Here is a 26,941-nt window from a genome sequence, read left to right as displayed (position 1 = left end):
ACCTGATGAGCCTCACACATATCATGCTCACTTCTCTAAACATCCAGCTTGTGGTGCAGCTTCCTCATCATTCTATAAAGACGTCCCTGATTCACACCCCAACACAGAATATTTATATATATATATATATATATATATATATATATACATATATACAGTATGTCAAAGGACAGCACACACACCAGCACACACTCTTATCAAAACACATTTGAAATATAATTTATTGCACATTTAAAGATCAACATAAAGTGGCACAATACCCATTTCAATCCTGTTACATCAGAAACAAAAAAGAAACAAAAAGAAGTCTTACAAAATGCTCACACCTTCAGTTTATGAATGATCGTTTTTTAAAATTTTAGAACAAAATGGCCATGAAGTTGCAGGAATGCCAGACCGAAACTGCATAGATTCATAAAAAAAAAAAAACGTTAAAAAAAAAAAAAGACAGACACTTCTGTAATATGGCACAGATAATCCAATCAGACCTTGGCCTTACTCATAGAGGTCATGAGCCCGTCAACTTCCACATTGTTGAGTGACTTACAGCCCTCAGAACAAACCGGGGATTTCCAATTCTTAAAGAGGAAAAGCACTGATAAGGTGTTCTCGGAAATACACATCTGTCGAGCCCAATTTAAAATTGTCTTTTGCAGAAATAATAAGCCCAATATTAAAAAATAAAACATTCCTTAAGTCCCATTTACAGAAGCATTTTGGGAGCAGGCGTGCGTCACTGTAAAAACCTCAACATGGAGGTGCAAAAGAAAAACTATACAAAAACAAATTACATGATAGTCACAGTCATTTGTTTAAGATACTATTTACATCTTTGACCTCATTTTTAACGTCATATCGCCAGCTAAACTCCTTTTTTTTTTATTGTGGTTTCAGGATCGTCTTCATTGATTAAATTAGCCGTCAGGATTCAAAATCACCGGATGATTATAAATTTCACGTTTTTCTCTTATTGCTGCATGGCTCATTGTTTCATAACTGGTTTCATAGTATTTGTTGGCAACAATCTATAACTTTATATCTACTGTTGCTGCATCGACTACGTCATAAACTAAACCACTGTGAAATGTGTGACACCCAACATAAATACCTGCCATTTGAAAAGTGGCTTACATGATACAAAACCAACCCTACAGTGCTACAGTATGTACAGTATGACAGTGAGAACTGGCAGCAGTGGGTAAGATATATAAAAAACCAATTATAGGTTGATGGCACAAATGTTCAGAAGTCTGTCTATGATCCCCTCGCCTCACCTGAACCTTGCGTAAAGTAAACATACACATGTTGATGTACAGTACAGCATAAATACAAACCCAGCCAATGGTCAAGAGAAGAACGGCACAAAAGCATGCTAACTGGTTTTAAAATCAACTCTTATAGTAAAGTCATAAACACAGTTTTATTAGGGTTACCTGATCAGAGTTTTACAGTTTCATTAGGGCCGCCTGGTTGCATATTTTTATGGACACAACAGCTGTAAAGTGAATGAAAACCTTTTGGATCCTTAAAGGGGACATATTATGGGTTTTTTTTTTTATATGTTTTTGAGTTCATACATGTATTTAGGGTTTCTACTGGAACATTGTTTCATGTTTTAATGCTCAAAAAAATAATAATACTGTTTGTCTGAAACACTCTCTCTTTATGTTCATTCACCCTGACTGAAAAAAAGGTGACAGGTCAGTGTTTTTAGGAGAACTTAAACCTTCTAACCCTAGCTGTGATATTTTCCTAAACCTAACCTAGTCGTTTTGGTGCCTAAACCTAACCCACCTAACATAACAAAACAAAACAAAAAAGTTGGAGAATACTTTGAGACACCAACCCAAATTGCCTGGATGAAAGTCCTGTTTCATTTATCCACCACGCCACTTAGCAACACGAAAACTTTCCGCTAAAAGGATTTCAGTCATGAAGTCATATCTCCCAAGCCGTGGTGGAGATACTCGGATCGGGGGCGGTATATTCTGATGTGAGTCTGAATGTGACATAGGAAGGGGACATAAATCTGAATGTCTTGCTGAATCTTTTGTTTTCTGACTTGGGCAGCCGACAACAGCAGCAGCCGGGGCTCAGCAGAGACAGACAGTGGAGGGAAAATACTGTGTAGAGGCAGCATATTTTCATATTATACTCAGGCTTTCCACTGTTCCAACAACCACCAACTTGGTCTAAAATGAACCCTAAATTCTGTAACTAAGAGTGGTTCGATTTGTTGTTGTTTTTTGTTTCTGTGGAGTTTGAATGAAGTGTGTTTTAGAGGAGTTAATAACGCAGTTAAGCAAGTCTTCGTTTGTTAGAAAGGTGTGAATTCAGAAGGTGCACGGTTGTGTTTAGGTGTGAGAAAATTTCCCCCCTTGACACGAGCTTGTGCACGTCATTACTGAAACGTCAGCAACACATGCGTGCACGGTGGGTGTTTACACACAAATACACAGACAGTCTAATCCCATTTACACTGGTAAAATCAGATACCGCCCAAGTCTAGTTAGTCACTCCTGATGGCCAATGTTTGCGCACAAGCAATGAAAAAGTGAGTTTTTCATAATATGTCCCCTTTAACAGTTTCATCTGTCCAGTTTCCTCACAAACATGGTGTTTACTGGGGATTTTGTTTGATTAAAAGTTTGAGGACTAAAAAAACCCTAGAGTAAGCTGCTTGATAATAAAACATTATATACATAGACAGCAGTAAAGAAATGTGATTTGTTTGGCACACAACGATGTAGGCTTTTACTCTCAGGGTTTTCCCTTCTTGAGCCGAGTTGAATATTAATATGATTGGTTTGGTAGCCTCTTAGTAGGTCACATGAATGTTTGATGAAAGTTAGCCCATTTATGCCTCCGAGGAGATTAGCTGATAAGTATTAAAACTGCTCTTTAGTGCCACCATAACAGTGCTCATTATTTCTTTCCAGTTAATTTAAATAAAAACAGCAAGCGTTCAAACAGAACCTGCATCATAATCAGTTTTAATTGTCGAGGTTGGTCAAGATAAACAACAAGAAAAAGACAAGGAGGGTTAAGTGAGAGAGAAAGGCCTCAAATTTTAATTAAACTGACCTAATTTTCAGTGTTACAGAACCTGCCTGTTGAGCATATTTACCCTGGCACTACCATCATAGTGGTTCTAACAACCTTGCCTATTTATTGATAATCACAGAAAAATTAAGAGAACCTTTTTTATCTGCCACTGAACATAACCTTAAACCACATATTGTCCAAGTAAACATAAATAAAGATGCAAAATAGAGTTCCAGAGCTGAGTTATTTGGAGACACTTTGAAGAAGCAGCACTTGAGAAAACTGGAGGGAGATACTGAAAGTCAGACAGAAATAGAGAAAGAGAGGAGAGAGGCAGAAAGGAGATAAAAGGACGCTAAGAGAGACAGACTTTTCCTTTGGCACCTGAGCCACAGTGGCAGTGCTCTTTCTGTGGGCGGAAAAGGTACCAGGCGAGGGTAAAGAGACACGACAGAAGAGGGAAAGAGGGAGGTTTCGCTAAACAGCTCATGCCTGAAATATCCTCCCTTGACCTTCTCTCTTCAACAGGAGGTTTATTCTTTTCCCCTCGCTCAGTCTGTAGATCCTGATTTGCTTCCTCCCACTTCAGTCGCACCTCTCGAACAAAAAAAACCCATCAAATCAGAGCCAGAGTCTGTTCACCAGGAGTTCTCCGTTACAGCCGCGAAGCTCACGTCTGCAGGAAAACCTTCAGTAAACAGTGAGTGCTTGCAGAGAGGAGGTTCTTCAGGTTCTTCTGTGGCAGTTTCTTTATGGCACATGATGTCTGCAGGTTTCTGTCTCGGTTTTGCTTCCACAGAAGAATCTCAAGTTCCTCCCCCGATGAGTTTCACAGGCTCAGATCCTCCCACAGGTATTCCTCTGAGGTCGGTTAGTGCAGATCGTTCTGTGTTGAGGTCCCCCACCCCCCCAAACCCCACCACCACCCTAACCAGGTCCGGTTCAGTGTGTGGTTCTATAGGTTCTCCCCAGGCTGATACTGGGGTTCTGTGGAGGTGAAGTAGTCCTCAAGGAAGCCCTGCAGGTACTCAAATGTAGGCCTCTCTTCTGGGTCCTTCCTCCAGCAAGAGAGCATGAGCTCGTGCAAAGAGCTGGGGCACTCTGCGGGGCAGGGCATCCTGTAGCCGCGCTCCACCTGGTCCAGCACCTCGCGGTTAACCATACCTGTAGAAACAAACAGGAAGATAGGATTCAGATTAGGGAACAGACAGACCTTCCTCGTGTCATGGTTAAAATGCACGTCTTGTACAGTAAATTGCTCTAGATCAGGCCCGGGGGCCACATCCCTGTCCCTGCCCACGTGAGGTTACCCAAAAAATTACAAATCAATACAACCGCAGCGCTTTTATTTTGAAGGGGATTTACGTAAGTGTGTGCATATGTTACCTTGTTGCTTAAAGAGTTTTTAACAATTCAAGACATTCAAGCACAAGACAGACTGTACCTTTCTCACTAAAAAAAGAATGAAGAACTGAAAAACACTAATAAATTGCTGGTTTACTGCAGAACATACATCTATATTGTTTTTGTGGTTTGAATGTATGTTGTGTTTAAAATAAATGGAAAAGTGTGACAATGATTGGAGTTTTTACAGTTATATTTGACTTGCTCCACATTAACATAGTCTTATAATAACATTATTAGATGATGAGGCATTTGGCCACCTTAAGAGAGTCATAGTTATTCCTGCATGCAGTTGCAGCTCAAAACCAGAAAATATACTGCTTTTTACAAACCATGAAACTAATACTGGAGCAGAATTTAGTTCAGAGTTTTGGTTCGGCCCTCCGCAACCTTTACAGTATCTCATTTGGCCCCTTGGTAAAATGAATTGCCCACCCCTGCTCTAGATAAAAGCATCAGCTAAATGAATGTAATGTAGTACAAACTTTTATTTTCCCTAAAATCTCTTTTTGGTTTGATTTTTTACTCAGAAGTTAATAACATACACATTTGGCAGTAGGTTTAACAGTGCTCTGTGGTTATGTTTCTGTGATAAGAAATGATTTAATTGCAAATCACAAAATATTTTTTGGGCATTTTCAGAGAATGATACTTATGAATTTAAATTCCTAAAATATAAAATATTTAATTCTATAGTTTTTTTTTAATTTAGTGGCTGTTGGTCTCAGTCAACCTTTTTATAGCATTTGGTTTGTGCAATCAGGTTTTTATTTTTTAACGTAGAATAAAGTGATTTTGGTGGAAAAAACAACAACACTATGTTAATCTTAGTTTTGGTTATATTTCCTGACCGAAGCATTCATCACATATGATTCATTGAAGGACTGTCAATGTGGAAAACTGATTGTAATTTCAGTTTTTACAGTTTCTGGCTGTGATAAATCTTGTAATTTTGGCATTATTTCAGGATGAAAACATGCTTTTCAAACCCACTGGCAGGTTGTGAGGGTTAAAAAAAAACATTTCCACTTCCATTATGAGAGCCTTTACCTGGATAGGGGACTCTGCCTTTAGTTGCCAGCTCTGTGAGCAGCACACCGAAGGACCAGACATCGGACTTGATGGTGAAGCGACCGTACAGAGCCGCCTCCGGTGCCGTCCATTTGATCGGGAATTTAGCTCCTATCGAACCACAGGGAATAAAAGAAGAGTTACGTGTGTAGAGTATTGTAAATCAAGCATAATCTGTTGTAGAAAGAGGAGGTTTGGACTCACCCTGTCTTGCAGTGTACTCGTTGTCTTCTATAAGTCTCGCCAGGCCGAAGTCAGCTACTTTACACACCAGGCTGTCTCCCACCAGGATGTTGGCAGCTCGCAGGTCTCTGTGGACGTAGTTCATCCTCTCCACGTAGGCCATGCCTGCTGCAATCTGGAGGTAGTGACGGAGAGAGGACAGGGATTGTATTATAACGACAAATGCGTCGTTTTTTTTTTTATGTGGCTGAACTGAAAGCCAGAAAGAAATTTTACCTGAGCTGCCATGTCTACTAGCTGAGGCAGACGAAGCATCTTTCCTGCTTCCCCTTTGAGGAAGTCCAGTAAGCTGCCTGTGAGATAAAAACAAGTTCAGAAGATAATGCACCAAATTAAAGATAAACACCAAATAAACGACCGGTTGTGATACTAGATAACTTTTTTTCAGTATTTCAAAAAAACAAAACAATACTTTTGATCTTCTCCTGTCTTATTTTGAGAAATGTAAACCAGCCAGCTGTAAATACTTGCCAGTTTACAATACTCTACAGAAGTAGTCAGTAATCAAAAAGTGTCCTGCATTACCTTGGCTCATATATTCTGTCACAATGTAGATTGGCTCCTCAGATACGACAGCATACAGCTGGACCAGCTTCTCGTGCCTCAGCTTCTTCATGACCTGTGCTTCCTGAAGAAAGGCCTCTGGAGACATGGTGCCAGGTTTTAGGGTCTTGATGGCTACCCGTGTTGTACCGTTCCACGTGCCTGTTGGAAAACACAAAAAAATTATACCAATGTGTAATTGCTTTTTAAAAAATGCTAGATCTCCTACTGATATAATGCAGAAGTAAATGAATAGTTTGAGAATTTGGGAAATGCATTTATATGCAATCCTGCTTACTGATTTCTAGGTTTTGGGTTTATTTCCTGCAGCACTTTGTAGCTTTTACCAGGATATTGATTATCACATTTTGTCTCTCCGCTATGGCATGAGAGGAATATATAGCCAATTCCACTAAAATAAGTGGCGTGTTGTCCTTACCCATCCAGACTTCTCCAAAGCAGCCCTGTCCCAGTTTAAGGTCGAGGCGGAGGGACTCTCTGGGAATCTCCCAGGCGTCCCTGGCCAGTCCCTGGGTCTGAGGTTTGGCCACAGGACACACGTCTGTTAGAGCGTGGCACAGCCCATCAGAGTGCTCTGAAAGAGGGAAGAGAAGTGAGATGAGTGGACAGGTTGGTAGAACACAATATGTAGTTTTCTGCTGTTAGGGGTCTCTCAGTCTAAACAATAATAAAAGATAAGATTATGGGGACATCGAGTAGCAGTGTGGGATCATGGGAGTTGATCACCATTTCACTCAGTTTCTTTAGCTTAGGATTCCTTTAGTGGTCACAATTTTATTTTAGGGAGGGAGTTAAATATTCCTCTCCAAAACAAGCAAACCAGATGATTAAAAAAAAATACTACTGAATGTAGCGGATAACATTAAAAGTCAGTGTTTCTCTGACGCTTTTCCGTGGACACAGGACATCCAGGGGGGGCTGTGAGCCACGCAGCTGCTAACATTTCCTCTGAAAACGTGAGATCCAGATGTCTGTTGACGAAAATCTGGTAAAAAACGACCAAGGTCTAAAAAGGGTATTGTAAAAATGTGGCAAATGTTTGTGACAGCTTGTGGCAGACAACCACAGTGCTGAGCAACGGGGGTGTGACGACACTGACAGGTGACCAAATGAAACAGACTGTGACCCTGAGTAACCCAGGTTTAAGAATTACTGTGAACATTTGGGATAATTAGACATTTTAATGCAGAAAAGTTGCATATTATACCTTTAACTATCAGGGAGCAGATGTATCCGAGTACTCACTGCGGTAGTGGAAGACTAGCTGCTGGAGGCTGGTGAACTGGGTGCGGGAGGTGATGTAGAAACCTCCGCTATCAAGCTTCCTGATCTTGTAATGTTTAACATTCAGGCCTTTGGTGTTATCATAATCCAGCACTGACAGGCAATATGCCCCTGTGAACAAGACAAAACAACAGACACAGACAGGTTAGAACTATAAAACCTTATGTCGGCATGTGTGGCAGCTGCTCTCTGGAGTTTCCTCGCAGCTGTGCCGGGTGAGTCCCTAACGGCCCCTTCAGGGGGCCTAGAAATTAAACTCAGCCTTTATGTCCTTGTCAATCACAGAGTTCTAAGTAAAGTTACAGCTAAAGTAAAAGAAAAGTAAAACAGTGGTCATCATTATTGACTTGTTTTGTGCAGCCACAAATATGAAATATTAAGAGATACTGACAGACCATTAAAACAATAGATTGGGTCAGAAATAACCATAAAAATACAAAAATAAGATCTTACAAATGTGACAGGAATCCTACTTGTAGATATTGAGGATTTTTTTCAAAAGGCTGAACAGACTAAACACCAAACCTAACCTTCACAGGGAGGGGGTGAAGATGAAAAATCAATGCTCTTTGATCTGGAGTGTTGACTGATGTTCACCAGAAAGAAAACAACTTCCCAATTTTATCCACACTTGCACAATAACTGAGCTGACAATCTCCTGACCTGAAGTGTCTCATCATCACAGGACTGTTCCAGCAATTAAAACACAGACTATCATAACTTCATTGCAAAAGCCCAAAAACTGGTCAGACATTGTGTCTGTTCATTTGGATTCACATTATTTATCACTTTAGTGATTAGTTACAACGATAACCTACATCACGTTTTTTTTTGGAAATTTGCATTTAAGAAGGAAAACAGAAGAGAACACAGCTGGAGTCTGCCTTTCAGGATTTAAAGTGGGTTACGACTTCTTGCCTCACAAATGATCAGATAACCAACCTGACATGATTTACACTTTATTCAACATGTGAGCGACGTGCTTCTGCTCATCCGTGTCACACTATGAGCCTCACATGTGACATCTAATACAGAACACACCCAGAGGCCAACACACCTCCTGCCAGAGATCCTCCTCCTCTCCCTGATCCTCCCCTTTTCCTACAAGTCTCCCCCCTCCTCATCCTCTCCTCCCCTCACTCAGTGTGTGTATGTTGGGAGAACAGAGACTTATAGCCAGAGGGAAATCCAGCACCCTCCTAGGTTGACCTAGTTCTGGAAGAGTGATTCACCCCTATCCATTCACAAGGCCTACTCCACTCCACTCTTTTCCTTTTTCCCCCTACTTCCTCCAAAACAACCCCCTGAAGAGCTCACTGACGTCACCAGAACCCGATCTGAATGCAGAGTTTCACATAAAGATGCAAAACTCCAGAGAACAAAGCTTTGGAGCCATAGGCCTGCGTCAAAGTTAACAAATGAGTCCCTAAAGATCTCTTTATTTCAAAGTGCTTTGCTGCATGCAGTTAACTCCAGGGACACAGAGAAAGTCTCATCACGTCCCTTTTTCCACACATTTTAATAATAAAAAGCTCAGGCTCTATAAAACATGTTTTATAGTTTGAATTGTCTCTGAGAAAGCATGCATTTCCTAACACCACGGTGCACTGCCAGGTTACATAATTTATACATTTTTAAATGAATGTTTGTCTTTTTAAATGGATGCAACACATACTGTGTAATGCTGCGATTCTGAGCTTTTTAACATAATATCTGACAATTTATTTTAATACAATCCTGATTCCAAAACAATTGGGATGTTGTCTAAAACAAACGAAACAGAATGTGATAACTTCTTAGTCCTTTGTGACATAATGTCAATTGAAAACTGAACAAAGATATTTTCCAATCTTTTTGGGATTTGGGTTGCACACAATTTCATAGCTGTGTTTTTAATTTTTGAAAGTGATTACCTTTATCGAGAGAAAAAAAGTAATATGTGCAAGAAGGGCTGCAACTCATGATTATATTCATTATTTATTAATAACCCCATTATTTTCACAATCAAACTATGAATTGTTAGGGTATAGAATGTCATAAAACAGTGATATATATATGCACGTCTGTCATAGTTGTATAGAGCTCAGATTGACAAATTCAAACTGCTTTTTTATCATTAGCCATATTAAAAAAGGCTAGGAAATAACAAATATTGAATCTGGAATAAGTGAATTTCTGATTTTTGCAACAAAAAAAAAGAAAAAAAAGAAGAGATTTTCTGTTGATTGATTAATTGAATAGTCAATTAACGGTCTCAGTTGTGGAATGTAACTAAGTACATTCACTCAAGTACTGTACTTACTAAGTACAGTATAGGTACCTGTTCTTGAGTACTTGAGTATTTCCACATATGTAACTTTATACTTCTACTTAATTACGTTTTAGAGACAAATATTGTACTTTTTACTCCGCTACATTTAGCTGACGGCTTTAGATCAATTTAAAATTATTCCTTATATTTATAAATCAAACCACATAAAAGTATATTAAGTAGTTAGAAGTAGCCCTACCTGGACAACAGTAAAATACAGATTACATAAATTAATCAAATAATAATAATACAATAATATATTTAGAATGTATAAAACAATCTGAATGCATTACAAGTACTTTTACTTTTGAAACTTGAAAAACATTTTGATGCTGATACTTTTGTACTTTCACTGAATTAAGTTTTGAATTCAGGACTTTTACATGTAGTGGAGTAATTATGCAGTGTGGTATTAGTACTTTTACTTAATTAAGGGATCTGAATACTCTTTCCACCACTGGGCATGATGAAGTTAAATTGATCTACATGTAAATTTAAAAAGGTAAACATTTTTAGCAGCAACCTCCAGAGCTGAAAAAGCCAACGTGGTAGCGCCAAAAAACTAAAATTCCTCACATGTGCACATCTCAAAAAGTGAATCAATTCATTTAGACCTCCCATGTTAAACTTTACAGTAGAAATAAACACATTTACAGCCTGGTTCAAAACAGGCTTTGGCCCATATAATATATAATTAATATATAATAATATATAGATTTATAATTCAGCCTTTGCATTTTTACAATACACACTATAAAAATGGTCTTGCAGACTCAGATTTAATATGTAAGGAGACACAGAGAAGAGCTGAAGATCTAATTAGATCATCTTGATAAAGAGTGTAGTCTCTGGAGTGTCTGCTCTCTCACCTTTAGTGGTCTCGCTCTCCCTCACCAAGAAGGTTCCTCGTCTGTTGAGTAGGTTTAAAAGGAGCCTCTCGGAGTCGCGCCGAGTGATCTTCCCAAAATACCACCTGCCAAAGTGGGCCACAGAGAATAAGATCAGAAAGAAACTACTACTGAGCGTCTGTAGCAGGCAGACAGAAATACTTTTTGACTGCCAATACAGAATACAGCTGTAGTGGATGGTGAAATATTCTGTCTTTTTTCTTAGCCTTAGCTTGTAGAAGTAGATATAGCAATGTAAGAGCTAAATTCAGGCTTTGCACTAAGAAAAAATGTCTTATCTCTTAGAAAAGAAACTGCAGTAGTGAAACAAGGAGAGGGTAATGTACTCTTCTGCTTGGATGGAGTCGGAGGGAGCCACATAGTTGCTGGGGATGTAACCACTCTCTCCTGTCGTCAGAGAGCGAGCGAGCCACCAGTCCCCTTCTCTGTGATAGAGAGAGAAAGAGAAAGAGAGAGAGGGAGAACAAGAGAGTCAACCATAAACAGAAAACTGACAAAGGCAAACGCAATATTTATTTGTTTAAAGATCGTTTAGTTTATTCCCGATTAGGAAACAAATTATAATGAAGGAAGGACACTTATTTTGACATGAAAAAAGAAAAACCAACAATGCAACCAGTCTGTGGCTCTCAGCCCAAACCCTTTTGTTTCTCCTGAAGACATAAAAGTAAAAAAAAAAATCATGCTGACACCAATCGAAGGGGGATCAGATTTCGACCGGCAATTCAGAAAATGCAGTTTACTACCTTAACGGTTCCCATTATTGCGTTCTCTCAACTGAGTCCTCTGCAGACCTGAAGTCATAGCATATCTTTCAGTTTTTTATGTTTTTGAACTGCTGCAGAATTTGATTCATGCAGGCTGACAATTAGCATTGCATCTCCAGTCTTTACTCCACCTTTTGTCACTTGCATAATATGACACATTGTTTCAGGGGTAAAACATACACTTGTATGGTTTTTTCTCTCCGATCATATTTTATTATACAGTATTTCATTTGGGAATTGAGCGGTGGCCCTGATTGGCGGCTGGTGATGGATGGGTAGGAGGAGGTCCTACTGAAAAAATAGCTCATAGCAGCTCAGAAAAGACCAAATGAACGTGAACTAGTTCAGTTTTTGGGACTGTGAACTTTGTTCAAAATTCAACATTGTGAACTATGAACATGAACTAGTTCATTTTAATCTGTGTGAACTGATGTTTGAGCTCACTCTTGCAAAGTGTGATGTTACACAACTCACATGTCGTAAGACTGTGGTTGTTTTTAATAGTTTTTGGACAAAAATCAAAAGCTAAATCAGAATTTGGCTGCACAGACAGTCTTTTTTTGTTGTATACATGTATTGTATTGTTGGTTTTGTTTTTTTCATGGGACATGTTGCAAATTAGAAATATATAAAATATCACCAGGTTTATCCATAAAATACTACAGTATCTGCAGGACAGGATGCTTCAGATTATGTCATAGTGAGAATGTTTACTCAGATACAATTTAAAACTTCCACATTGTCGACTAGCAACCCAGATGTTCTTTACAAAGCAAAGAGGAAACCTAAAGATTGAGGAAAAATTTGAAAAACACACCTCATCCCACACCGAAGTGAGAAAAAGAAAATCACATTGTTAAGAGAGGGAAACAGACAGACAAATGCAACCTTTTGTTCCACTTTTAGTCCCTCAGTTTACAATTTAAACCTCTAACTGCTGCTGAATGTAGAGAAATGTACAATTTGTTACCTCCCAAGCAAGTTAGAGCACCAAACAACTCTACAACTCTCATATTTACTAATTCATTGCAGTTATGCTATGAGCTTGATCAGACAAACCCGTGCAGCCGCAGAGGGACCGTGAACAAAAGGTTGCGTGAGATTTTTTATTGCATTAAGTATTACTGACCTGAAGCTGTACTTTTTCCTAGGAGAAACCATGAAGCATGAGAGAGAAAGAGAGAGGGAGAGATAACAGACACAGCAGACACATCAAAACACAGCGAGGAGACACAGCAAGGCAAGCAGCACAGCACAGACAGAGAGCAGAGGATATGCTGCGGGACTACACAGTGGGCTTCCACAGGCTGCTGTGTTTTTAAAGTTTCACGTTCAGTTTCAGTGCACTTTGTAACATTATTAATAATTCTACAAAAGAGAAATGCAGAGCAATCTCAAATTTACTATCCATAAATAATTACATTCTCCAACCATGTGGGACTTCTATATTCACTTTATAGTGTTAATACGTTTTATGTCAGTATTTGTAGGGCGGTGAGGTTGGATGCAGGATGAAATCGCTTGATGTTACTTTACATAGTGTTTGCATCATGCCTCTCTCTCACACTCTCTCTGTTCCCAATGGCTCACAAGTTCTCCTGCTTGCAGTGTATTTTGTGAAGCAGGAGAGGAAAAACTGTAATTGTACCAGAGTCTTTGCTGGTACTATTTTGCTGTGGTGGGCAACTATGGCAAAATGAGAAGTACCGCCTCCCCAAACCAGTCACGCTGCAGTTTACCAAGACTCATATTTTGCCATTACAGCAGAAAATGCTTCAAATATGTATGTTGCAAGGAAGCATAGATGCTTACACACACCTGCATCATAATATACACCACACATACTTAAATCAGTTCTGCTGATGCGCATTCAACCAGAGCTGGACCTGTTCATGAGTCAGCTTTCACTCTGTCTGTTGACCTGCAGACTAGACTGAAACTCATTCCTCTAACGAGTTATACAACCACTGTCAGACACTCATGCTATAATGCATAAAAATGTCTTTCCCTTACTGCTTCTTGCCTGTTTGTCATAAACTTTGACATAAATCTGTGTAAACGTAGCTTGCGTGGTGTTAAGATTTTATTCTGTGCAATGTATAATATATTCTAGTGTGACCTTTCTTGGCCAGATAAGCAGCAAAAAATAGATTTTCACCAGTCCAAGTGTACACAGTTCACACTCTTCATTGATAAACCTGAGAAGTGAACTGTAACAATCAGCTTCATGATTACAGGAAGTTTCTGTATCACGTTAACACTTCTTTCCAGACTGTGCTGCCTCTTTTTCATCCACATAAGTGCTTGCATGCTTGTATGTTTTGCAGCTGCATATTTTTATACAGGGAATAGAAAAAAAACTTTTTCTGCATTTTATTTTGATCATGGTCTGTTTTAATAAAAGTGCTTGTGACATCTCACAGGTGCCATTGACATTCGGCCCACTTCATAGAAGATATCGAGATATGTCTATCGACATTGAGCCTCAAAGATACAGAGAAATCATTGTTGCTCCATGTCGCCCTGTCCTATTATTTGCATTCAAATGTTTATAAAAACTCCATGCACTGAATACTGTTTTGCAAAGTAGATATTGGAACTGTAATATTCATTTAAGATATGAAATTATAGTATTTTCAGCCCCACTATGTAGTTCCAGACTATAGATAAAGAACAGCAGACTGGACTTATGACAGAAAGTTATGAAAAGAGCTTAAAGGAAAAGAAAACAAAAATATATTGTTCTACTTTTAAAACACCCACAAAAGGAACTATGCTCCAGATACTTTAAAAACCACAAATAACATTTTTTCACTTCCTGCTGCTGAAATCTACATTCAATCTAAATCACACCACCACAACGCAGACAAAGTTCAGCATGTGCTGATGTCCAAGAGGAAAAAAAACACATTTTTAGGTGTTATTATGTGGAGGAAAGATATGCGAGTGTGGCGACCTCGCTATGACAGGCTCTCCATAAAGTGTCTTAAAGATGAGCATGATGTCGGTTGCCAAAGAGGAACAGAATGCATTAGTAAAGTGTCGTTCTGCTCCGTTTTAGTCAACAGATGGAGAGGATGAGCCTCGGCTGTCGGGATCGCGCCACAGTTACCAGCTCTGACTGTGTTCATTCATTTACACGTTTGTGCATGATCGTGCTCTCGGTGTGCATCTACAAATCTGTTCGTTTAGATTTTTGTGAAGTTGTGCCATCAGAGAGAGAGAGAGAGAGAAAGAGAGGCTGTTGATTCTTACGTGTTGTTGACAATCTGCAGCCTGTCGCCTTTCCTAAAGGTCAGATCAGACGCTGTCCGTGACTCATAGTCATACAGCGCCACAAAAGTAGTGACACCTCCTGCAAGAAATAACACACACAGAAATACGCATTTAGGGAACAATGTAATTGAGGCCAGTGGAACTTCCTGTTAAGATCTATTCACATTCATTTTCATAATCTAACTTCAATAATACAGGTCTATCTCTTAATGATAATGTGCTCGATCCACTGTAAAGCTATAAATCTTCAGTACATTTTGCCTCTGCTCCATATCTGTATAAAACAATTTACCAGAGCTTAATGAGAAATATCGACATGGAGACTGCTTCTGGCCGGTCGTCCTTGAAGGACAAAGCCGTCATACCAATGGCTGCCCATGTTCTGTGAAGCTTTCTATCCCTTCGTTTAAATGATCCAGTTATCTAAACCTGGAAACTCTCCAGCCAATCATTGATCTGCTCATTAGATGCACAGGAGGAGGCAGCCAGCGGATACACCAGCAGCCATCCGCTCTCTGGATGTAGCAACATTAACCTAACCATCTGGCCAGTCTAGACACATTATAGCAAGTAAAAATCTGGACACTGTGGCTTCAAAGTCAAAGAGTTTTAAGGCTGTTGGACAGCTGATGGTGGGCAAATGGAAATATTTTTCTGTCGACATATGACTCACTGTGAATCAATTTTTAGATGTTTTTCTCAGGACTTTTGTGATCTCAAACTGAAAGCAAGTCAGAGCTAACCGAGCTGACTCATGGACAAGTCAAGGTTCTCATCAGATCTTATTAACTCTGTTTCCATCCTGCAGTTCTACTTAGCTTCACAACTTTGTTCACACTAAAAAAGCAATATTTCTTTACTGCAGACTGTTTTGTGCATTCTTCGGTCATTGGCCGTGCAGGATTACTCTGGCTCTTCTGTGTCACTCACATTTAAAGCAACAGTTTCATATTATTTCCAATAATACATTTATTTGCTTTCTTGCAACAAGTTAGATGAGAAGATAACCAGGAAATCCTTAGCGTAGCTTAGCACAAAGACTGGAAATTACAAAATGTGCCTATTAAACTCACTAATTATACAAGAGGTTTTGTGGAGGACTTTTTCTTGGCTGTGACTTCCTGGAGGCTTGTAACAGAAAGTCATACAGCAGAAACTCATTATTTCTCATCCTTGTTTCTTTCACTTGCTTCTCTTTCTCGCATCTTAACTCCTCCCTGAGATGCAAGAACAGAGGAACCGCAATTTGGAAATGGGACATCTTTGTTCACCTGGGTGTCACTTTTAAAAAAAACATCCTTTTCTTATGCCTTGTGAACAGCTCTATCACCTGAAATCCTACACAGACCCTCTACAATTAAGTTTTTATGTTAAATAAAATAAATAAATAAAAAGTTTTGGTGTATTATTTTTGCTCCTGTATTTGTGTCTGAAATGTGCATTTTCTGCCTTATTTATCATCAGCATTTTTAAAATAAGTGTATTAGTTAACCCTTTTGAAATATATTGCTGATAATAATGTAAACACTTACAGTTGTGAAGTGGTGCTTGACTTGGCACTGCTTGTTTACATTCTGCCAGCTGTAGAGCTAGGGGTGGAGCATTTATAACCTTTCACCATAGACTGCATTTGTATATCCGCGTTTATCGCTGCTCTGAACGCCTTTTCTCAACTCTGTAAAGCTCGTTTAAACAATAGTCCTTCAAGATGGCCGGTCTTGTTCAATTTCTGGGTCAAGTGATTGAGGAGAGGGAGTCGAAGAGGAAAATTGAGAAAAAGCAAATAAGTAGTCCTGCACATATACCCAATTGTAAAACCTCAGCTTGTCGTATTAAAAATCAGTTTTGTATGAATTTAAGAAATTAGATGTAATGTGCTAATTAGTGAGCTTTAGGTGAGCTAAGCTAACCAGCTGCTGGCTCTAGCAAACCACAGTGAATGTACAGAAATGACAGTAGTAACGATCTTCTTATCCAAGTCCCGGCAAGAAAGTGATTAACTATATTTTATAGAGGTGGGGGAAAAAATCAATACAGCACAATATTGCGGTATTTTGTGTGGCAATATTATATAGATTCATAGCTGCCAAGTATCGATATTTATCGTTCCGATGACCCACCGTTTTTGCTGTTCCCGAGGCCGTAGCTGACCCACTTTTAGGAATATACTGGAGATACTGGTCTCCTATGAAACTAGAAGATTAATTTGATCTACAGGTACCAAGTATGTCAAGATACCGTGTCCGGTATTGTTGAAATAATGCTGCAAAGTTAGGCTATTTTTTTATGTTTCGTGTTGATTTTCAAAGAGGTGATATGAACTCTGATCACTCCCAATTCAGAACTGGGAATTCTCTCATTTGACAAAACAATTCTTGATTGAATTTAATTTTTGTGAACATTAATGCAGTTCAACAGTTATATCACAACATATTGCATTGCAATATATATACACAATAATAGCAAAATGCTTAAAATCGAAATAATATCTTATCGGGATTCAAGTATCGGGATAAAGTCTGCTGATTCACCATTAATATTTCCCATTTGCTACTTTGTTTTGACCACTTAAAAAATACTAAAATGACCGTAAGTTTGGGTCACTATCTAAAATATGAAACCCTTATTTAGTTGTATTGATTATTGAATCTAACTATCATATCATAGCAATAAGTAATATTTTGCAATATTTGCATGAATACCTCCTCTCTGAAAATGTTACCCACCTGATAGAGGTCCTCTCTGAGGCGAGGTGATGGTGCCCGTGTGGTCCACCCCTCCAAACAGAGCCAGCTCAGGAGTGTTTGTCGGGGCGAGCTGGTGCTGCCCTTGATGCCCCCGCCTGCCTGTACTGACCGCAGGGCTCCTGTTGGGGGTTTGAGTCTGCTGGGCAGGTCCCAGGTGGTGGAAGTGCCCGCTGTCGGAGCCCGTGCCGATGGTGCCGTCCAGGCTCATTGAGCGCTGGCCCGGCTCCTTGGGCTTGCTCTTGCCCGCCCCCATGTGCAGACCTGGGAGGAGAAGCCAGTGATGAGTAAGAATGCAGCATTTTCCCAAGAGATTAAAAAAAGGCTCCTCCTGGGTTGTCACCAACATTTCTTGTTCTTCGCCAAATAGCACGAAAACAATGAATGACAGATAAAAAACATCAACTTTTAAAAAAATAATAATTTCATTGATGAAATGATGGACTTGATTGTCAATTTTTACACTAAAGTACTATCATTCTTTAATTCTAGCTTCTCTAATGCGAAGATTAGCTTTTAGTCCCTGAAAACTAAATATCTTTGAGTTTTCGACTGTTGGTCAGACAAGACATTTAAAGACAAGAACTTGGACATTGGGGAACTGGGACAGGCCTTTTACAGACTAAATAATTCATTATTTATCATAAAAAATAACTGACAGACTGATCAATAATTCAAATAATTGTGGGGTGTGCCGTGTACCAAGGCTGAGACCTTTGCAGCGGCCCAAGGTGATTCAGACCTGTGGCCCCCTGCATGTTGTCACCACTTATCCCTCCCCACTTTTCAAGCCATCATCAGTTGCGCTATTCAATAAAAGGCAAAAAAGCCCCAAAAATAATATTAAAAAAGGTAGATAATAACAATTGCTGAAGTTGAAGCCCGTTGTCTTGAATAAGCCTTTTTTCTTTACAAAATCACAACTCTTCCTATTTGAAAAGTGTAAATATTGTACAAAATCATGCACGTTATACTGTACTTTTAATTTATTTAAATAAATTGTGGTCCTAGATTCTAAGAAATCTCAGCCAACATCTGCTACCACAAAAAAAACACCTTTTCACCCTGGCAGAGGAAGAAATGTGGATGTCAGTTTACTTTAAACCTCATATTAATATGTAAATCAAATCTGACCGGCACACATCCTGTTCCATGAGGAAATGAGATGTCAAACCATCCCAAAAACATCTGGATGCCATTCTACTGGAAAATTTGAAATAATAAGCTGTTCATTTACAAACATGTTTATTAATAGTGTCCTGTCAGCAGATGAAAGAAAAAAAAACCTTAATACATTCAGTTTCATTCACCTTCCTCAAACGAAAATCCCCCTCAGCAGTGTGCGCTGTGCACGTCACAGTCATCTCTGCTCAACACAACCTTGGAGCTTTTCCAGGTTCAGTTAGGACCGTTTAGCATGCAAATACTCGGAGGACAGGACACCTTGAAACGGCCAACACATACGTTCAAGGTCATCCCTATCTGTTGATTCAATCTGCTCTGAATCAATAGGCATCTACGAGGAAAACAAACAAAGGAGCAGTGGGCTGTAATGAACCGTACGCTGGAGAGTTGACAAGGACAGAAACAGTTTCAGGTAATTATAACGCTGCTTCTCCTTTCCATCCCGATGCAGAACACATCTATTACGGCCTGATAAATGCAACAAGAGCGCGCTGTCATCGTGAGTTCAGACAAAGGCAAACATGCTCAGACAGTCAAGTGCACCCACAGAAAGTTGGAGTTCTGTGTTCACACACCAAGTCCACCCCTCGAGGCATCGCAGAGTGACTCACCGTGAGACCGGCTATTTCAGGCCGGCTGAAACAGAGACAGTCATACGCACATGAAACAGCCTTGTTCCTTTGTGAATAGAGGCACTCTCAGTTCCAGACAGAGTGTATGCACCGTGTGTATGTGTGTGCGTGAGCAGCTGTTCCTTGGTCTCTGGGAAACGAGGCTCTATCGCACAATAACACCCAAACCACTGTTGCATCTCACATCCTTTTTCCAACACATGCATGTGCGTGTCCATGTGCTGCCAGTGCAGTTGTGACAGTGTGATAGACAGGACAGAGAGGGTTATTAACAGACAAGGAGGAAGGAACTGGCAGTGGCTGTAAAAAGAATGCGTAGGTGGTTGTTGTATACTGCATGGACAGCTGAAGCTTAGTGGGTGTTTTAAGTGTAATATGCGAGCGTAACATAATTACACAGGTACGGGAAATCTCAAAGATATGGAAGGATCTCACTGTGGAGATGTGTGGGTGTGTAAGCTGCCGAGCATGTGAACGAGCATGAAGGATTTCAAGCACACACGTACGGTCATGCAAGCTTTGATTCAACTCCTGCCAGGATGTAATCTGGCGCACTGGGGGGGTTAACGTATCCCATGGTGCAACACTGAGTCACACAGAGATAGGCCAATGGGCCTGCAGGAGGGGTGGACAGCGCTGTGTGAATTGTATGCAGAATAAACTCCTCGATTTAGCCAACTACTCTGGGTAACAGTGATGGACTTTGTGGCCAGCTGCTTCAAACATCTACCAGCTTACAGAGGAACAGCCTTTAAAAATGGCTGTCAGACTGGAAACCACGCATCAACTTTTAAACTGCGTTTTTCTGTTCCTGTATGTTCGTTCTTCACGTGAAGACGTCCATTGCTGCTGACGCTTCATTTGAACGTCCTCTTCATTCATTCAATACAAATTATATTGTAAACGAAGCTGTTATATGCAAACTGTAGTCCTTTCTGTCTACTTCTGATATATTTCTTAACAATGATTGCAGATATCTGCTCTGATATAATTTCCTTCAGAATATCTCTTACTGATATCATTACAAGTGCCATATTTTGCTGGGTGCAAAAGCTTGAAAGGTCTAACAATAGTAATCAAGGGGGGCGGGACTTAGCCAAGGATCAATTTAAATACATCACTTTTATTGCTGAATTCATTGTCGGAAGAATCAATTTGCACATTTGTTTGTGATGTTGACAGTTCAGTTGTTAGTTGAACACAAAAATGCAGACGCAGCGCTGTCTGCTTCTGGTTCTGAGCAATATTTGAATATCAGTTATGCAACAAATAGTCAAAAAAAAATAGGGGTGCACATTTTGCATGTATGTTTATGTTAAAAAGTGGTCATCAGCCAAGAATCGGTCCCCAATTTTCTGAAAAGTTCTCAATCAACACAAAAACTACTGCGAAATGATCACCTTGAAAGAGCCAGTCCTACTTACAAACTAATTGTTGATGGATGGAATTTACCTCAAACTGCAGCTGCTTCACCTGCTCCTGCTCTGCATGCCGTTACAATGAACGAAAAGCAGCTTTTCTCTTCACCTTGTCCCTCACTGACCACAGATGAAAAACCTTCTCAAACTCTAGCTGGGGACTTCGGTCCTTGCTCCTGTCAGCAATGGTTAAAAAGCTTGTGCACCTGAACACACAGCCCTCACAGCACAGCCTGTAGAAGCACAATGCTTTAATGGTGGATTAAAAGGCAAACATGATACAGCAAAACTTCAGATAGGTGGGAATTAACAGTAGTTTTGTCAGTAACTTCTCCCAGACGGTTCGTTATGTCTGTTCGTGTGAAGTTCTCTGGTTGTTAAAACATACTGTGATACTAGTTTTGATAGTACAAGGAGGTCAGAGTGGGTTCGAAAGTGACTTAATGAGTTGATGTATGCAGTATTGCACCATTAGTTGAAGTCAAGTTGCATGTAGTGCAGTATGAATGCACTGCGTAGTATGCAAGAGTACCACTTTTAATTAGGAAAACTGACTAATCATCAGGACCGGAGGTAATGACCCTCAACCAGCACTGCAAACACATCCGGATACAGCAATGGCAGAAGCTCTGTCCTATGAGTCCCTTTCCCCCTGATTCTCTCCAGGACGCTGCAAACACCAGAGTATCCTTGAAAGCCTCAGAGCCTGTGTATGTAAACAACAGAGCTAGCACTGTAGCTGAGCCTCACGCCTTTTCCTAATATGGTGTGCCCCAATATCAAGAAGTGCCAACATGTGACTACTTCCATTAACATTAGGATATAAAATAGAGGAGGGAGTCTGAAGGAGACAAAAGTACAAAGTAGGGTAAGATATTTTAAAGTCTTACAAGGATAGAAATAAGAGGAGGAGTAAAAAGATGGAAAAATTGTGAGGAATGGGAGATGAGGAGAGATTTCAGTCCCTTGTGAGCTTTTCCATTTAACAGGAGCGCGGAGGAATGTGGGGGAACCAGACTGCACCACACTGCTATGGTTGCCAGCAACTGCAACAAGAACAGGCACCTGAGCAGTGGGAGGGCGGGATGGGAGGAAGGAAGCGAGGAGGGAGATGAGTGGGGATGGTGGTGGGGGCGACAAAGACTCTATTTTGCCATTTTCCCAGGACACAAATCAAACTCTTATTCTGAAAGAAACTCTTGATGCCTTAGACCTAGCATCACAGGATCGTTGTTATTATTATTATTAATCACTTTTCTGACATGTTTACTCCTTTTTTTTTTTTTTTAAAAAAGGACTTTTTGCTTCAAATCTCAGTTCATTTTCTCTTATTTTAAAGAAGTACAGCCGTAAAGTATGGTATGAATGTGCTGTGAAAAGAAATGTATGTAAAACATAGTTTAATAATGTCAGAAAAGCTACAGTAAACCCAGAGACATGCTGACTGTGTGAATAATGTTTTGCCTGCTTGTGTTGTGGGAAAGGAGATTTGAAGGATTAGATATGAATCATAGCAAATAGAGGCTTCGTTCAAAGGCTGTTCTCTGAGGGGTATTTACCTCAGAAGTATGATTGAGTTCAAGAGCACTTCAATTTCCGCAGTACATTTATCACTAGCCTGTGTCTCTCTCGCAGTCGGGGTGTTGACACAGTCTCACAAAATCTATAAAACTGTCTATGTACCTGAACTGAATAATATAGGCAAAGTGTGATCAAGGAAGAGAATTCAGACGCCTAAAAGGAATAAAAGTAAAGGAGCGGGTAAGCTGTTTGTTTTTTTGAGTCTGGGCAAAATTTCAATAATAACAATCTTTCAACATACTCTAATTCAAGTGGACTGAGAGAAAACTAGACTTCTGCACCTCCACTCGGCTCTGTTTTCAGGTGTAGAAAATCATAGGTCAATTCAGTCAGAGGCCGTTCTTATTGGTTCCTCTACAAATGCAGATGCGTGTGCACATCCCTCCAAATAGTGAAAGCCTGATAATCACAGTAAAACGTGTCAATATCTACATATCGTTTCAGAGACGGAGAGAAATTGTTGGTAGTGGTTTAGCCTTGTGCTCACCTGAGCAAAGGTAAAAAATGCTGTATTTTATGTATGTTACAACAGTTTTGGTTGCTGTGATTGTTCCTTCTGAACACACTTTTCCAATGCAAGTGATAGGTCACAATCCACAATCTGTTCTAAAGTTTAATCAAGGCTAACCACTCTGTTCAAAATTTTATGACAATCTGGGGAATAGTGGTGAGATATTTGACCAGACATTCATGTTCCACTCAGGATGAATTACAGTCACTTTGGTGAGCCCCTGACTTTTCATCTAACGGCATCATCGAGTCAAATTTTCAATTTGGCTGTCGACTCGTAGTCCCTCTCTCTCACACTGTCCCTCCACCACAGCTCAACAAGAAGCCATTGTTCAGACAGACAATGAGGGAATTTGGTACCAAATGACTGTAACTTTGGAAGATACCCACTCGATTACAGACTTACTAGTGTCTTGACGCCTAATATTGGCTCAGAGGAACTTGAGAATGCATTTTGCACAGATTGAGGCAGTGGATTTTGTGTCTTACTTTGGTGTTGCGTCAGGTAGGAAGCTCTTCGCGGCCGGTGTGGACTGAGGCAACAAGAGGTTAGGGTTGGCATCAAACTATCTTTTAAATCCTGCAGTAAATATGTGCACTTTTACTTTAGGTCTTTTAATTATCTGCTGAATTATTTGCACATTGTAGTGTTCAATTAGCCTTGATTCTAAAGTTCCATACTACAAATGCTGCAATTTGTTGCAGAAGATAATGTTTGTGTTTAAGTACAACCTGCATTCGATTCTGCACAGGTTTCAACTGCACAAAGAACTTAACGCCTTCTCACGTTTTCCTCTGTCTAATCAGCATTTGTAATCCTGCATCTGAAGCTGAGCACACAAGCTGTACGTTTCTGGTCAGGCACATAAGCACATTTGGCCATGACAAACCTCACTGAGTCACAACAGACGGTAACAGTTGCCACTGTGCTGCAGAGAGTGACGGAGCTGGAGCCAATGTTTCAGTCAAATGGGAAAATTACAGTTTGCCCTGGGGAGCAACGGCGAGGGAGGGGGGAGAGCAATGATGGTTCCTCAAGATCAAAACAAGCGGAAATGTGCACATTAGCATCACTGTCCTACCCTGCTATATGCTGGATGATATCATGACACAGTGCAGTCCACATACAGTCCATAATACTCAGATTATCTATAGGGCTGGGTTAGAGGGAGAGAGAGCAGGCAGTTGCTTGAAAGAGGGCTAAAGACAAGACAACGCAGTCACATAGCAATCAAGTCTTGTCCCATTTTAGTACAGCGGATGCCTCAATCAGATATTCTCCGTTATCTTCTCCACAAATGTTTTGCTGACCTTACTCACTCTGTGCAAGTCTGAGCCTGTGTTTAGCTCTGCCATCTCGTCTCTCCTCTTTCTCTGTGATAAACACACGAAGGAGAGGTGAAAAGAGGAGGAGGAGAGGGGGACTGTGTCACTCAACTGATAAAACCCACTTCCGTTTTCTGTCCATCTTTAACTGGTGGCTCTGGCAGCAAGTGATGCCAGCTATGAGGAAGACTCTCTCATTACAGGGGGGGTCACCCAGCTAATGATTAACTCTACAAGTTCAGGGGGCTTTTAATAATCACAGACCATAACCTCTAGTTAATATACAGTCAACTTCTATAATATAAACTCGGGGTAATATTTGTCCCCGCCCTGAATAGCATCTTGGAAATGTATTATTTTCAAAGTGTTCTGATAGAAACAGGAAACACAGGACAATTAAAGCAAGTTAGAGCTGCAACAATAAGGTGATTAATCAATAAGTCAATTAACAAACAAATAATCAGCAACCCTTTTGATAAACTATTAATCGCTTTAGTACTTTTTAGGCAAAAATGGCAAACAGACCCTCAAATGGGAACATTTCCTAGTTTTCTTTGTCTGATGTGGCACTTAATTAAATATCTTGGATTTCTGACCAGACAAAAACAAGTCCTATGAAGAGCTTTTATAATATTTTTCATTATCTGCTGATATTTATAGAACAAAGGACTTATCTGATAAATAACTTGGTAAATGAATCAATAATAAATCATCTTTTGTCACAGCCCAACAAGTCAAGACTGATGTCAGTCTGCCCTGTGAAAGGGAACATTATGTATTTTGACCCACTGAATGCACTCTGTTTGTAAAAATATAAAGAGGAAAAAACCAACAATCCAATTAGGTATTTTAATGTTATTTCTCATGCTGTGTTACCTCGTGTTTATCAGATGAGACTGTCATATTATAGCACCTCCTATGGTCGTCCAGTGTTTAAAATCCAGCTTTCCCATGATCCCCCCCCCTTTTTTTGCAAACCTGATTCCACAGCCTTATGGAAATTAGCTGGAACTTACCCAAAACCCTAAATCGACTGTAAATAGATTAGCCACATAATTAAAATTCTATTTCCACGGGATTAAACACCAGTTGTCAGCAAAGCTGCTTTCAAAGAAACAAGGGGTGGGGTAGTAGCTGCCTACAGGAGTAGCAGCTGTCAAGATGATAACGTCTTTGCTATGGGAAGGGAGAAATAATAATTAAAAAATAAAACATCAACAGTACGTGTTTGCCAATCTGACCCACATTAGGCACGTAAACAGGGATTTGTGAATGGGTACAGGGATAAAAGGCGACAATGCTGCTGGGGCTGTGGTAGGCTTCTGTTCACATACAGCGCATATGCGGCCTGATGAATCAAAACAGGTGCTGTTACAGCTCCATTTTGAATTTCGATGGATTGTTGGCTCTTATTTCCTGTGCGCAGTCGATTTACTGCGTCTTCCTTGAGCGTTTTGTGGTCGTGAGAAAGTGAAAAATGTGACATTTGCACATACGGTGCGCATTTTGTCTGGGGGTGTAGTAAATCGACAACAACAGCCCTGGCACAGACTGAGTGGCACTGACCAAATGTGCGAGCACCACTGACTGAATGGCCTGTGCAACAATGAAATCCAAGTCAGTGTGAGAGGGGGGTATCAGACGGTGTGTGTAAGACATCAGTATGGGGACATAAGCAGCAACAAACAAAAAAACAACGCACGTAAATCGGGACTAAATCACATTTCTCTCGCATTAAAACGCCACAAGATCTAATTAACTCACCTTTGACGCGTCTGGAGATTCAGCCCAAAAATCAGAGACGCGCAGCGAGGAACCGTGTTAAATCCTTATGGCTGTCCTCATTAGAGAAATAATGGAAGCGGATGGCCAGTTGATGTGGAAACCTCGGGCCGGCCACGAATCCCATTTAGCGAATATCGGCAGAATCGCAGAAAGGGGAGGTCATGACGGGGACTGCCTTCAGGAGCAGAGGGCACAGCTGCCGGGCGGCTGCGGTGGGCCGGACAAACACCAAGCCCTTCGGTGAAATAAGCCTCGTTCAACTGGGAAGAGTCGACGGAGCGGTAAATTCATGCGAGGAAGCAGGAGCGGTGTGGTGTGGAGAAGACATGCCTCGTATGGGGGGGAGGCACGGGATAGTGCATCACTGACGAAACACGAGAGCGCAGATATGATGAGCCTGGATTTTTACGCTTTGTACGCAGCAGCGGCGGAGTCGGGAGGATTCACGTCGCGTTGCGTAACTCGACTCTGTGATAGTTGAATTCACCGAGGCGTTGGCAGGCACAACACCCCCATTTAGCTTTTCTAAAAAATCATATGGAGTCACACTGTTCAAGTAATCGCCTTAGTCATTTTTTGTCAATTTTTTTTTTTTTTCCCTAAATCATCACCTCACGACGCCGGCCACCTATGGTAAAATCGCCTACATCCTCAGTTGATCAGATCATGTGATTCTACCCCTTTAACCCTCTGGAGTCTCCAAAAACGCCAAAGCATGGCTTCTTCATCACATCCAGACGTAAAAACAAAGCAGACCAAAGAAAGACACAAAATGACCAAAAAAGACACAAAATGATAAGACAAAATAACAAAACAAAAAACCTTCAGAAGACATAAAATGACCCAAAAAAGACACAAAATAATTAAAAAAAAGACACAAAATGACC

The 26,941-nt window shown here is 40.3% G+C and overlaps 1 protein-coding gene across 2 annotated transcripts; it reads right to left on the bottom strand.

Moving 5' to 3' along the window:
- Positions 1-203: 203 nt before the first annotated feature.
- On the bottom strand, positions 204-26,623 carry LOC131968228 (proto-oncogene tyrosine-protein kinase Src-like). Of its 2 annotated transcripts, XM_059329015.1 has the most exons (13): positions 26,034-26,622; positions 17,600-17,881; positions 14,853-14,952; positions 12,727-12,744; positions 11,157-11,255; positions 10,792-10,895; positions 7,573-7,722; positions 6,746-6,901; positions 6,289-6,468; positions 5,980-6,056; positions 5,725-5,878; positions 5,500-5,631; positions 204-4,209 (listed from the first exon to the last, which is right to left on the bottom strand). In XM_059329015.1, exons 2-13 carry the CDS (start codon positions 17,871-17,873, stop codon positions 4,001-4,003), a joined length of 1,653 nt encoding a protein of 550 aa, XP_059184998.1. In that variant the 5' UTR covers positions 17,874-17,881; positions 26,034-26,622; the 3' UTR covers positions 204-4,000. The 2 variants fall into 2 exon arrangements, with proteins under 2 accessions (XP_059184998.1, XP_059184999.1); XM_059329016.1 differs by lacking the exon at positions 12,727-12,744 and having other exon boundaries at positions 26,034-26,623.
- Between the last annotated feature and the right edge of the window lie 318 nt (positions 26,624-26,941).

This window comes from Centropristis striata, chromosome 3, assembly GCF_030273125.1.
Source record: "Centropristis striata isolate RG_2023a ecotype Rhode Island chromosome 3, C.striata_1.0, whole genome shotgun sequence".
NCBI lineage: Eukaryota > Metazoa > Chordata > Actinopteri > Perciformes > Serranidae > Centropristis > Centropristis striata.
This window is presented reverse-complemented; position numbering and strand designations above follow the sequence as displayed.